We start from the raw sequence: 14,923 nt of genomic DNA, 5'->3' as shown, positions 1-14,923 counted from the left end.
TTCAATTAAAAATAAATAACAAACAAACCAAAAACTTGGGCCTGACACTCACTAGATAACAAGCCCCAAACCATACAGGTCAGGCCACTCTACATCGTAATCTTGGTCTAAATCTAGCCAATGAGATCTCTGGACCTCAATACACTAAAACATTGAGGCTGCAAGGCTACGGCTGGTAAAGCAAATGGCGGTTCCACAGGCCACGGCAGATGTCAGTCAGAAAGGTGGGCTAGACACAAAGAGGAGAGCTGAACTGAACAAGGAGGAGAGGGTGAAAACAATTCCAGTAGGTACTGTGGGTGCTGAGGTGGATCCCAGAAAGAAGAAGCAAGGGTTTAAGAGGCACCACCCCAGTGGTGTGAACAGGCCCATCTGAGCCAGGATCCAAACTGGTGGGAAGAGGTTGTGATGGGGAACTGTCCAACCCATTGCCTTCCATCAACTCCCCTCTGTAACACAGCCACTCCGTGCCTCCTCCAGCTCTGCGTTAGCTCAGCCCTGACTGCTGAGGTGCAGAGTCAGAGGACTAGAGAAGTTCCTGCTTCACACCCTCTCTCAGGTTGTTCCTTAGTCAGACAGTGGCAAAGGGAACGGGAGGGAAATAGCGAAGGGCTTTCTGAGGGAGAAACATGAAATACGTGGCCACAGTCAGAAAGGAGGACTGAGGCTTTCAACGACAGTCAAGTTCATTTCATTTCAGATGAACAGGAAGCTAATTGAAGAGGACTTTGACCTTATGAAATTTGGATTAAAGTGGAGCTTTCCTTTCTGTGTGAAGCTGCGCAGTGCTCTGTAACTGGAGGCGAAGTGCTTGGGTTCTTCAGGGAGGGCAAGTGCAGGACTGGGTTACACTGTCGTGGGTGCCTTCCTCACTGTACACCTTCTGTGCCTGGGGACAACCCGGCTTCCCAGGGCTGGGAGACCGATTGTGGGCCCCTGAAAGAACATCTTCTCTATGGATAGCTGAGTAGTCCATGAGACCGCAAACATGGCATAGCTTTAATGACAACCGTCACATCTGTGAGCTCCCAGGTAACTGGCGGAGCAGGTGCGTTCCCTTCCTCCATCACTGCCCTCTGGGTATCCCTCTCTCGGGAACTCATCCTTCCTAGGTACAGACAGGCTGTTCCTGGTTAGTGATTCATGGGTGGAAGCTCCAGAGAACCCTGAGTCCATTCCTAGAAAGAAGCTAGTGGTCAGTGTTCCAAGTGGCCTTCTGGAACTAAGTCTGTATTCTTGGCTGTCACAAATTATGCTGTAGTCTAGCCAATGAAAGGAACAATTTAGTAACACATATGCACGTGTCTGTTATTATGCCCAGAAGATGGGCTTCTAGCCCTAACCATACAGAGATGAGTGGCAGCAAGTGACAAGTCCAGCCTGACAAGTCCTGCTGATTGATGACCAGAGAAACCACTTTTGTAGTCTGGTCCCTAGAGAAGAGTCGTTTTCTGGGATTTTTCTCTCAGCAGTGTAGAATGTTTCCATTTACATACCTAGTCCAGCAGCACCAAACACAGCATCCCCAAGCAGACATGACTCAGAGGTCACTTTCAGTATTTAAAATAAGATTTCGGTTGCAGAACCTTAAGAAGATAGTGTTAAGAGGGCATGCATGCACACACATGTACACACATCAGACAAACGCACATTAGCTCTACCTTTTATTCTATACATTTAAGTTATGATGTTATGTTTCCAGATGACCCTACACACAAGGTGCCCATAGCCTGGGTGATGAGATGTATCTACAACATTATCTCAGTTCATTGACAAGATACTAAACTTGTGCTTGTCAGCAGATTGCTATGGAAGCAAAAACAAGGGGGGGGGGGGGCAGTGACTAATTCTTCTCAGGAAGGACAAAAGACCAGAGCATCAAGGGATAAGACCCTTCCCTAGGTCACTTGCTCTAGAGGGTTCTGGTCTAGACCTGTGCCCCGAGTTTCCATCCACTCTCCCATCTACTAAACACAGTGCAGGTAATGTGTGATCCCTTTTCTTTTCTATTTTATTTTTTTAATTTAATTAATTTATTTTTGTTACAGATGTGTCTCCTTTTTCCCCCATTGATACACCTCTCCTCCTCCCTCCCCACCCTGTCCCCAGCTTTGTTGTGCATGTCCATTGTTCATGCATATATGTATATAAGTTCTGCGGTTTATCTCTCCCCCCAGCCCCTCTTCTGGGGTTTGTCGTTCTGTACCCCACTTCCACGTCTCTGGGACTACCCCATTCCTCAGACTGTTATGCTCACAAATAAGTGAGATCATGTGATATTTGTCTTTCTCTGGTTGGCTTGTTTCGCTTAGGATAATACATTCCAGGTTCCTCTGTGTCGTCTCAAAGGATAAGAGATCTTTCTTTCTTACAGCTGCATAGTATTCCATTGTGTACATGTACCACAGCTCTTTTATCCATTCGTTTACTGGTGGACATTTGGGCTATTTCCAGATCTTAGCTATTGTAAATAGTGCTGCTATGAACATGGGGGTACATATATTCTTTCTCATTGGTGTTTCAGGCTTTTTAGGGTATATTCCTAGAAGTGGGATCACTGGGTCAATGGAAGTTCAATTTTAATTTTTTGAGGTAATACCATAGTGTTTTCCACAGTGGCTGCACCAGTCTGCATTCCCACCAGCAGTGTACTAGAGTCCCCATTTCTCCACACCCTCGCCAACACTTGTTTGATGATTTGTTGATGGCGGCCATTCTGACAGGTGTGAGGTGATACCTCATTGTTGTTTTAATTTGCATCTCTCTGATGATTAGTGAGGTTGAGCATTTATTCATATGTCTCTTAGACATTTGTATGTCCTGTTTGGAGAGGTGTCTATTTAGTTCCTCTGCCCATTTTCTTATTGGGTTCTTTGTCTTCCTTTTGTTGAGTTGTATGAGCACTCTATATATATGGGAAATTAACCCCTTATCTGATATATCATTGGCAATTATGCTCTTCCATAGAGTGGATTGCCTTTAAATTTTGATGGTTGTTTCTTTTGCTGTGCAGAAGCTTTTGAGTTTGATGTAGTCCCATGTGTTCATTTTTTCCTTTGTTTCTATTGCCTTAGGGGATGTATCAGTGAAAATTCTGCTGTGTATGATGTCTGAAATTTTGTTGCCTACATTTTCTTTTCTTTTTTTTTTTTTTATTATTATTATTATTTTTTTTATCCTTACCCAAGGACATTTTTTCATTTTTTATTCAAATAGAGTGGGGAGGGAGGGAGAGAGAGAGAAAGAAACATCAATGTGAAAGGGACACATCGAGTGGCTGCCACCCGCACGACCCAACCAGGGCCGGGGACAAACTTCAACCAAGGTACATGCCCTTAGCGGGAACCGAACCCGGGTCTCTCTGGACCGAAGGCTGACGCTCTAACAGCTGAGCCAAACCGGCCAGGGCTGTTGCCTACATTTTCTTCTAGGATTTTTATGGATTCATGAGTCACATTTCAGTCTTTTATCTATTTTGAGTTTATTCTTGTGTGTGGTGTAAGTTGATGGTCTAGTTTCATTTTTTTGCATGTAGCTGTCCGATTTTCCCAACACCATTTATTAAAGAGGCTGTCTTTACTCCACTGTATTCTCTTGCCACCTTTGTCAAATATTAATTGAGCATATTGTCTTCGACTCACTTCTGGGCTCTCTATTCTGAGAACCATTGATCTATGCGCCTGTTCTTGAGCCAGTACCAGGCTGTTTTGATTACAGTGGCTTTGTAATATAACTTGAAATCTGGTAATGTGATCCCTCCAACTTTGTTCTTTTTTTTTCAAGATTGCTGTGGCTATTCAAGATCTTTTTTGGTTTCATATGAACTTTTGAAGTATTTGTTCTAGTTCTGTGAAGTATGCCGTTGGTATTTTGATGGAGATTGCATTGAATCTATAGATTGCTTTGGGTAGTATGGACATTTTAATGATGTTAATTATTCTAATCCATGAACAAGTTATGTGCTTCCACTTTTTTATAACTTCCTCTATTTCTTTTTTCAATGACCTGTAGTTTTCTGCAAATAGGTCCTTTATTTCTTTGGTTAAGTTTATTCCTAGGTATCTTAATTTTTTTTGCTGCAATGGTAATTGGGATTGTTTTTTTAGTTTCTCTTTCTGTGACTTCATCATTGTTGTATAAGAATGCCGTCGATTTCTTGATGTTAATTTTGTATCCTGCTACTTTGCCAAATTCATTTATTAAGTCTAGTAAATTTTTGATGGAGTCTTTGGGGTTTTCTACGTATAGTATCATGTCATCTGTGAATAATGACAGTTTCACTTTCTCCTTTCCAATTTGGATCCCTTTTATTTTTTCTTCCTGTCTGATTGCTGTGGCTAAGACTTCCAGTACTATGTTAAATAAGAATGGCAAAAGTGGGCATCCTTGTCTTGTTCCTGTTCTTAAGGGAAATGTTTTAAGTTTTTGTCCATTGAGTATGATGTTGGCTGTAGGTCTTTCATATATGGCCTTTATTATGTCGAGATATGATCCCTCTATTCTCAGATTGCTGAGAGTTTTTATCAGAAATGGGTACTAGATTTTGTCAAATGCTTTTTCAGCATCTATTGATATGATCATATGATTTTTATCTTTCATTTTGTTTATGTGGTGTATCACATTTATTGACTTGTGAATATTGTACCAGCCTTGCATCCTTGCGATGAATCCCACTTGGTTATGGTGAATGATTTTTTTTTTATGTATAGTTGGATTTGATTCGCTAGTATTTTGTTCAGGATTTTAGCATCTATGTTCATCAGGGATATTGGCCTGTAGTTTTCTTTCTTTGTAGTGTCTTTTTCTGGTTTTGGAATTAGAATTATGCTGGCTTCATAAAACAAGTTTGGAAGTCTTCCTTCTTCTTGAATTTTTTGAAATAGTTTGAGAATGGGTATTAGTTCTTCTTTAAAAGTTCGGTAAAATTCCCCCGTGAAGCCGTCTGGGCCTGGGCTTGTATTTGCTGGGAGAGTCTTGATTACATCTTCATTTTCTTTTGCTGTTATTGGTCTGTTCAAGTTTTCTATCTCTTCCTGGTCCAGTTTTGGGGTACTATGTATTTCTAGAAATTTGTCCATTTCACTTAGATTGTCAAATTTGTTGCTGTATACTTATTCGTAATATTTGTTCACAATCCTTTGTATTTCTGTGGAGTCAGTTATTATTTCTCCTCTTTCATTTCTGATTTTCTGTATTTGGGTTCTCTCTCTTTGTTTCTTGGTGAGTCTAGCTCAGGGTCCATCAATCTTGTTTATCCTTCCAAAGAACTAGCTCTTTGTTTCATTGATCCTTTGAACTGTTTTTTTTTTTTTTGGTGTCCATGTCATTTATTTCTGCTCTGATCTTTACTATTTCCTTCCTTCTACTTGCTCTGAGGTTTTTTGTGTTGTTTTTTTTTTTTGTTGTTGTTTGTCTGTTTGTTTTGCTTGCTTTCTAGTTCTTTAGTTGTGTAGTTAGATAGTCTATTAGAAATTTTTCTTGTTTCTTGAGGTAGGCCTATAGTGCTATGAACTTCCCTCTCAGAACTGTTTCGCTGAATCCCATAGATTTTGTGTTGTTGTGTGTTCATTTTCATTGGTTTCCAGGAGGTTTTCAATTTCTTCCTTGATCTCAATGGTATTGTTCAGTAACATGCTATTTAGCCTCCATGTTTTCAAATGTCTTTGTGTGTTCTTGTTGCAATTGATTTCTATCTCTTGATTTCAGTCTCTTGTAAACAACATATATGTGAGTCTTGCTTTCTTATCTAGTCAGCTATTCTGTGTCTTTTTATTGGAGCATTCAAACCATTTACATTTAAGGTGATAATTGATATGTACTTACTTATTACAATTTTTGTTTAGTGTGGTTCTATTTTTCTTCTTATTTTTTCTACTAATTACAGTAGACGTTTCAGCATATCTTGCAGTGCTGGTTGGTGTTAATATATTTCCTTAGCCTTTTTTTGTCTGGAAAGCTCTTTATTTGACCTTCTAGTTTGAATGATAGCCTTGCTGGGTAGAGTAGTCTTGGATTCAGGTCCTTGTTTTTTATGACCTTGATTACTTCATGCCACTCTCTTCTGGCCTGTAGTGTTTCTGTTGAGAAGTCAGCTGAGAGCCTTATGGGGTTTCCTTTTTAGGTAACCTGTTGCTTATCTCTTCTTACTGCCTTTAGGATTCTCTCTTTGTCTTTAATTTTTGGCATTTTAATTACTATGTGTCTTGATGTGGGCCTGTTTGAGTTCTTCTTACTTGGGGCTCTCTGTGCTTCTTGAACTTGAATGCCTTCTTCCTTCACCAAATTAGGAAAGTTTTCTGTCACTATTTCTTCAAATATATTCTCTAACCTTTGCTTATTTTCTTCTTCTTCGGGGACTCCTGGTGCGAATGTTATTACGTTTCCATTCATTCAACTCTGGTCAGTATTTGCCTTGGACCTTCTTTTTTTCTCTCTCTCCCTTTTCTTCTCTTGTACTCCCCCCAGCCCCCATTTTATTTTTCTTTATGGGGCAGCAGACATAATATACTCATGCATGCCTTGGGGTGTAGGAGTGGAATTAAAATGAAATTGGCATGACTGGAAGCACTGTCACAGGGAGCTTGGTGTTCCAGAAATAGGACCTGAAATTAAGGACCGGGAAGTGGGATGTTATAGAATGGGGCAGGAAATGTGCAAGCACTTTCCATTCCTAAAAGCCCAGGGGTAAGTGTGCTGCCCTGACCTGGAGCAGCTGGCTGACCTTTCTGCCATATGTGCCAGGGACCCCTGGTGGCTTCTCCTGAAGGGCACAGAATGGCTCCCAACACACAGGCAGCATATACTGTTCACACATCTGCGCCATTTACCAGAACCTGGCCCAGTCCTTCCCTCCACAAGTACTAGAAGTGAATATGAAGTTTAAATTTATATTTACATGTAGGACAATTGTACTTATCTCAAAATTGTCTTATGTCTCTGTTAGTTATGTTGTATACGGTACATGACAGTATATATGTTTAAACATCATCTACACCTATTCAAGTGTATGGGGGTGGTTAGCTGAATGTTACACTGTAAAATCATGTAGACTTGCCTTTCTTGATTGTGTTCCTCCAACTCACCTCTGGCTAGGCTCTGTGCCAGGTATTGAGTATGAAATGGTATACAAAATAGGAATGATTCCTGACTGTAGAGTTTTTAATCCAGCCTGCAAAACAGACATCTAGACCAGCAATAAGAAAAAAATGTGAGAAGGAATTGCTGAGACATTTAGGGTATGATCGGACCTTCCGCAGGGGCACTAGAGCGAGGAGGAAAGTTGAGGGAGGCTTTTCAAGGAAAGAACAGCTAATCTGAGACCTCCGGAATGACCAGCAGTTTTCCAGCAAAACTGGGGCAAAGTGAATCACATGCAAGAATCGGATGCAAGAGAAAATTTAGCAGGTCAAGAAACCTTGTAAAAATTCAACGTGATTGAAGTGTGTGATGTATGATGAGAGCTGGATGGGGAGAGAGTAGAGGAGATAAGCCTAGAGAGATGAATCAAAGTCGGTTCAGAAAAGGTATGAAAAGCCCCTATCTTGAGAGCAATGGCAAATTAAAGTGAAGTATTGAAAGCAGGAAAAGGTCACCAATGTAGCCACATGTGGAGAAGGGATTGGATAGGCAAGACTGGAGTCAGGGAGAACAGTTAAGAAGCTGTTGGAATAACCCCAATGCAGGACGATCGGATCAGCAGTCTCAGCTTAAATGTCTTTGCTGAGAGAGGACTTCCCTGACCCCCGGCCTAAATTAGGAGCTTGGGACAACTCACAGCACCTCACATGGAATTTATTAATAAATTTGTTGTATGCATTTCTGTTGCAATTTTTGTTTTGCTAAATGTCTCCTTTATTTGGTAGTGAATTATTATGTGAAGGCAGAAACCTGTTACACTTGTAAGAAATGTAACTCCAGCACCTAGAACAGTACCTTGCAAATAAGAAGGATTCAGTAAATATTTGTGAATGAGTAAGTGGATAGATGAGTAGAAATGAGAGAAGCGAACAGATCTGTGGGATCCTTAGGGGGTGGAATCCATAGGGCTCGATGGTTGAGGCTGCTGATAGGGGAAAAACAGTCTGTTGTCAAGAATGAGTCTTAGATTTCTGGCTTGAGTTTCAAGCAGACAACAGTGTCACTTATGGAGAAAAGAGACACCTGTGGCTAAGGAGGTGGGAAAAGCAAATTTGAGGCAGGGGGCGGATCATGAGGTCAGCAGGTTGACTTGTGCATTGGATTGGATTTTAATACTGGAAGCTGCATTTTAAGTCTATTTTACCAGAAAAGTAACAAACCAAAAAGGCAAACCAACAAACAAAAGAAATAAGTATGTAGAAATATGCATGAAAAAAGAGTTTTTACTTTACTTGTTCTGTAGGTTGTCCTTTCTAATTCTTTTATTCTAGCAGACAAAGCAATGTGTTAAATGATCAGTGCACAACATGTTTATGTATTAAGATAGTGACTTTATTCCACAAAAGAATTTACATTTTCCTTGCTATGAATTATTGCATCTTTATATTTGTTAAAGCATTGAAATACAGAAGTAAATATTAGAGTATTAAGAATATAGTAGAAATTATTTTACTTTAATAATTTTTTGTCTTATTACTTACTTTTCTGTGATCAAAATGAAAAACTGAAATAAAAAGTCAGAGCTCTTTTCTTTATTTTTATTATTAAATGTTTCCAAACCATATTTTTCCAAGGTGAAGGCTTTAATTAAAGTCATCAAGGATCTCTTACATACTTTGTCCTTTAAATTATAGCTCTCCTCATGGTTTGAAGGAAATATAACACTTCTGATGAGGACATAACACATCAAAACTTGATTTGTGAATAGCAGCTTCTAAGCACTTGTAAACTTTACTCTTCAAGAGCGGAGAACAGATCAAAAGAGAAAAAAGCTGAAGTCTCTGTAATTTTATTGTAAATTTTAAATTCTAGACTTGGGAGATCAGCTTCAGTTCCAACAAGGGTGATAACCTCAGATTATGTTGAGTTCAGATTTAACACGAAAAAATTAGGTTGATTCTGATTTAATTAATTTTTCTTCTTATTTCTCCTCTCCTTTCATTTTTTAGGTCGTTCAGAAGTGTATTCCTTTCTTAATTGAGCATTTGAAGGACGCTACCCATAGTGATGTCATCTTAAACATCCTCATAGAGATAGCAGGCTACGACCCAGTGGCTTTGAACAGCTTTCTTCCGATGCTGAGAGAGATCGGTGAGAGATTCCCCTACCTCATTGGACAGATGGCGAGGATTTATGGAGCTGTTGGGCATGTGGATGAAGTAAGTTTGGCTCTTTCTCTCCATTTCCCTAAATACCACTGGCACCCAATCAATTGATGCTCTGAGATCTGCACATTTTTCCTGGGACCTGTATGTAAGGTGCCATTTCTCTTTCGAACCATTCGCATGGACGATGGCCTCTGGGTCAAGAACACGTTATAGCAGGGCTGTGTGGAGGGTTCAGGAAGTGAGGATTTCCCTGCTGGAGTGTCAACTGAGGAAGGGAAAGGATTAAAATGGAGAGAGCACTATGACAGATTCAAGACCACTTTACAACAGCAACAACCAATTAAAGAGTTTTGTCTCCTCTCGGAGGGATGGTCGGTGGCAGTTCTGCTTAACCGAGGAAGCTGTTAATTGTTAATTGTTATTATTAATGAGAGCCCATAGCTTTCCTGTCAATAGGGGCTTGGGTGCAGTATGTTTTGCACGCTCTGGATGATGTTACTTGGGAGACTGAAATAAACGTTTGTGGATGTTTAAAAGTCCTAGCCTAAATATTTGCATAATGGAATCTTTCAGCAGAGTCAACAGGATGCCATCAGAGCTTGTGGGGGTTAGGCGAGTAAGAATTTCCAGAAGTTCAAGTTCTGAAGGGTGTGTGCATGTGTGAACACACACATGCATATATATGTCTGATGATTTTATATTGGGATTTAGGATTTTTATCTTTTAAAAATAAAGGCTAATAAGTAATTGATAGAGGGAAGCTTTCACTTTTACCCACAGATATATAATATCATTTCCTATAAGATAAATATAAAATTGCACAACTCTTAAAAGGGAGTTCATACTTCATCAACTCAATCCCTTAATTCTACATAGGAGAAAATGAAAAACTGGAAAAATGAAGTGTGTTACTCAGACCCAGACCACGTTACTTGGTGGCTTAGTTAGAATTAGATCTTTGGTGTTCTTGACACTCTTTTCAAATGTGTGTTCAAATGGGTCTTTGGTTGTGCCGAGACTTGTAGAGAGCCCGGTGATGCGAGGCTTCCTTGGTGGAGGCCCTTCCCCTCTCGCTTCCCCAAAGAAGGTGGGACAGCTGAGCTCCAAAGCAGCCTGCATATGTCACCGTGAGGGTGTATCTTGTAAAAGGATTACTTTGGTAGGGACATGCTGCTTACTCTAATCCCTTTCCACCCATTAGTGCTGAGAATGTCTCACACCTGCCACAGGCTGCCTTCTGGTAATACTTTCCCATGCCATCGTCACCTTTGCTGCCAGGGGAACCTGCTCACGTGCCCAAGTGCTTTCAGGCCAACTTCAGCTGACAGCTGTTTGACTGAATCTGCTGACCTTGCAGATTTTTTCATGGACCAAAAAATTCAACCTCTGATGTGGGAGGTCCTGGAATCTTTAAAAACTGTACTCTTCCTGTACTTTAATGGTGTTCTTTTTGTCCCAAATGCATTCATAATTCATTAAAGTGTAGTAATGCATATTGGAAGTAACTACACTTCCCACAAAAAAACATGTAATCTATTAAAAAAAAAAAACACTAAAACACTGACCACATAACAATTATGTCACTGTACATTTTTCTGAACTAAGGCAAACCTAAGAGAGAATGGTCTATTAGGTGACATTTGTGTGACTCCACATGGGAGCAGGGAGAAGGGATCGAAATAGCATTAGGAATCACTTATTTCAGATTTCAGAATATCAAAATATTCTCTCCTCTCTCCCCCTCCCCACCCTCATCCCTCCACTCAGCCTCTCATTCTCATGTGCCCGTGGATGCATTTATGTTTGAGGGAGGAAATATTTTTTTCTGGTGGTTCTGATTCAGCTTCCCAGCAGAGAACCAGTTCTAGAGCAAATACTTCCAAATGTATCTGGATATCAGGATTACATGGAAAACTTTTTTAGTAATATAAGTTCTTGGACCCCATACAACACCTACTAAACCAAAATCTTCAGGAAAAGGACCAAGGACTCTAGATCTATGTGACCCTCTGCCAGGGTAATTCTGATGCAGTTTTTTGTAGAGCAGTATTTGAAATCCTTTGACATAAAGTATTTAAAAATTTTACTCTTTGAAACTTAGAATCAGGCCTTGTCCATCACCCATCCTGCCCTCTTCCATCAAGCCATGCTAATCAGTTAAATTTTTTCCAGACAACTGGAAACTATAGCAGTATAGATTTCATGTAGCTGAGAGTAACACAAAAATTCAAAGCAACAGTGGCTTAAACAAAGATAAACATCTATTTCTCTTGCACATAAAGATGTCTAGAAGGCAGTCAGTCTAGAACTTCATGTGGCAGAAACCCAGGGTTTTCTCTGTTGCTCTATCTTCCTTGAGCACACAGAGAGCACATGGCTTCCATCTCATGGAAGATGGCTACTCATCTTTACCTATCAAGTCAGTTCATCCAGCAGGAAGGGGAAAAGGGAGAAAGACTTTTCCAGACAGTCAAACACAACTTATTGTTTATTTCACGTTGACTAAATAGAACTAAGCTGCACATGACCATCTCTAGCTGCAAGGGAGGCTGGAACATGTAGTCTGGATTCAGATGGCCACATACTCAGCTAATTATGAGAGAAGGGCAGAAAGAATGGTGGAGGACAGAGAATGTCTCTGTTGCAGATCGTTGAGTCATTTTATTTCTCTGGGTCTTTGTTATCTAAAAAATAGTTTTACATTGGTTTACCTTCCTTCTGGCTCTGATATTCTTTGATTCCTTTATTCCACTTCATTTCAAATCAGCCCCACAACATTACCTATAATTCTCAGTCAGGCTCCTTTACTTAGAAATAATTTCTTTTGTTATTTCTTTGAAATACCTAAATATCTCCTTTAGAAAGTCCTTCTTTTAACTTTAAAGAATGCTAAAGCTCAGCCCTGGATGGTTTGGCTTAGCAGTTATAGAGTGTCAGCCTGCAAACTTAAGAGAGTCTCAGGTTTGATTCCAGGTCAAGGGCATGTACCAGGTTGTAGGTTCAATCCCCAGCCTCAGTCAAGGTCACATGAGAGGCAACCAATCCATGTGTCTCTCTCACATCTTTCTCCCTTCCTCTCCCTCTCTCTTCCTCTCCCTCTCCCTCTTTCTATCTCTCTATCTTGTTCTCCCTCCTTCCTCTCCATTCCACCTAAAAATCAATGGCAAAATATTCTCAGGTGAAGATTAACTTAGAATGCTAAAGCTCAGATGTTCCAAGAATAAGTATAGTAATCTAAACAGCTGTTAACTGTTTAACTTGAGTGAACCAGTTCAGCTCTCTAAAAATCTTATGGAGCTATATTCCTGAAGACCAAAACCAACAGGCAAGTTATATATGTATGTGTATTTCTACCTATCCTCTTTCCAAAAGGAAACAGGAAATTACTAAAGTGCATTGCCAGGAGGGCATGAAGGCAGAAGTTGAGAATGGGGTTCTGGACACCCATGGAGGAGAAACTACAATAAAAGGGAGCAGCAAGAACTTTGCCCTGAAAGGGCTCCATCACTTTCTGTGTAGAGAGCCTGGTCTATGGTGAGATAAAAAGACGAGAGAATATATGAGAGATGGAAATGTTTAGACTGTTAATCATAGGACAATCATAGTGATGCCGGAGGGCTCACAGGGAAGCCAAGGGAGCCTCAACCCAGTGGTTGTGTCCAGGTTCTTGTCACTGTGCAGGAAAGAAGTTAAGAGTGAGACAGAGAGGTTGAGCAAAGCAGAGCAGATTTATTAAAGTGACATTACCCACTTAAGAAAGAGGTGCAGTCAAACTCCGACAGTCAGTCATGCTGAGGGGGTCTGGGCAGAGGTTCTTTTATCAACTGTGGTCAAGGGGAGGGAAGGCGGTGGTTGGTGGTCTCTGACACTGTGTGTGTGGTGGCGGGGGAGCTGTCAATGCACCCTTCTGAGTCCCTCCTCTCTGGATGATGGCATGGTGACCTGGAGAGCGGGGAGGCTTCAAAACTGTGATGTAGGTCAACATGGCTGCTGACTGTGGCTGAAAATAGTTTTGTTTTTCTTGACTGTTTCTTACCCTAGGAGATTGGGAGGGTGGCAGTGGGGAGGAAGGTGTCTAGCCACAAGTCTTAGCCACAGTGCTCTAACTTAGAAAGGGAAGGGCGGGGTAGAGCCTGGGGGTTTGTCCCCTAGCTTTCCTGCCTCAATAGGACACTAGTGGCTTCAGGCCCTAAGATCCTCTCCTCATACTGTCCTGAACTCACCTAAAAATTGACTTAATTTGAAATTTTTCTCTATGACACCAAAGTAAAAATTTCAGATATATTCAGGGGTTCCAAGTATCAAATGATTTTGTTGCTAACAGAGAAAAGATTTTGGAAATATAGAAAAGCTAATCCATCTTTGAGTATCTTGCTCCAACTTTTGAAATGCATTTGGAGGCTACTGTTCCGTCCCCCTCACTGCCTGGTTCTGGCAGACTGCATTATTTGATCCTTAAGAGGGAAAAGGGAGGCTTCTGGGAGCATGCAGGCTAGAGATAGTCTCAGGGGTAGAAGCAGATCAGGACCAATCAGGCAAGTTATTAACTGACTTATGTTTCACCTTCTGTGCTTGTGTGAAGTCAGGTGTAAGAACTCCAGGGCCAGCTATGGGGAACCAGATGGGTGCATCTGTCAAATCAGGACCCATCTGGGTGGGCAACAGCTTGGTATCTACATCACAGTTTTTTTTAATCTGCATTATACCCAGCAGAAGGAAGTTGTATAAAACAAAAATTAATCCTATATATCTTTATTTCTTGTATCTCCCAAATTACCTCAAGAACCTTTTTTTTTTTTTTTTTTTTTTTTTTTTTTGCCCAAATTTACATGAAAACATGTTTAGTAGCCATAAAGTTCTTGTGTTGGTATAGGAAGCTATCCGGTGACTCACAGGCCATTTTCAGATACCTGCTGATATCCAATGCATGTCTGTTGGATGGAGAGTGATACTGGAAGGGCCAAAGGGCAGAGACATTTTCTTGTAGGACCACTGATGAGTTGTTGCCCTGAGGTGCAACCTTCCTTGGTGCTGTCCGTGGAAGGACACAGCTGGTTCTTCCTCATGCCAAGATTCACCTCACTTGTGCAGAATGCTCAGTTGAACAAATGTCTAAATAAGAAATATTATTTTATTAGCTGTGTCCTCAGCATGGCAAAATAACACAGGTCATTTTGTCTTTCTCAAATGAGAAGATTGCCATGGAGACCTCTCACAACAGCAGAAATGACTTCTTGGCAGCAACTAAGGGTCCATCCCCAGACATACACCCAGATAATCCATATAAAGCCTTAGCTCAGTGCCTGGCATATCATAAGAGCTTAATACATTTTAAGTAGTAATAATAACAACAGCAACAGAAGTATAATAAAAACTTGTCTAGCTATAGAAGGCTAATGAGAGAGGAATGTGCTTCTTCCCACACTTGCATTTTTTGGAGTTACCAGTTTTCTTCCTAAAAATACAACCGTGATCCCACTCCCTTGCACAATCTTCTGTTGGCTCAACCACTGCCTATGGGAGACTAACTAAACTCCTCACTTGGCCCCAACATCCCCTTTTAGCTTTAGCTCTTACCTCTCTGTGCTACTCTATCCCCCTATGTTCTGTCTACTAGCATTTAACATCCCCCACCGAGCACACCTTGCCCTTATATGCCCTGATCTTCACAGCCCATC

General features: G+C 40.7%; 1 protein-coding gene across 1 annotated transcript in view; it reads left to right on the top strand.

The window, feature by feature from the left end:
* The window catches only part of VEPH1 (ventricular zone expressed PH domain containing 1), a 229,245-nt gene that overhangs the window by 74,598 nt on the left and 139,724 nt on the right, over window positions 1–14,923 (top strand). The window contains exon 6 of the mRNA XM_036242764.1: window positions 9,087–9,296. Within this exon, the coding sequence (XP_036098657.1) occupies window positions 9,087–9,296 (210 nt within the window). The remainder of the gene's footprint in view (window positions 1–9,086; window positions 9,297–14,923) is intronic.

Source organism: Molossus molossus, unplaced genomic scaffold (assembly GCF_014108415.1).
Source record: "Molossus molossus isolate mMolMol1 unplaced genomic scaffold, mMolMol1.p scaffold_m16_p_5, whole genome shotgun sequence".
Taxonomy (NCBI): domain Eukaryota; kingdom Metazoa; phylum Chordata; class Mammalia; order Chiroptera; family Molossidae; genus Molossus; species Molossus molossus.
Note: the sequence above shows the minus strand (reverse complement) of the source record. Positions and strands in the feature narration are given on the sequence as shown.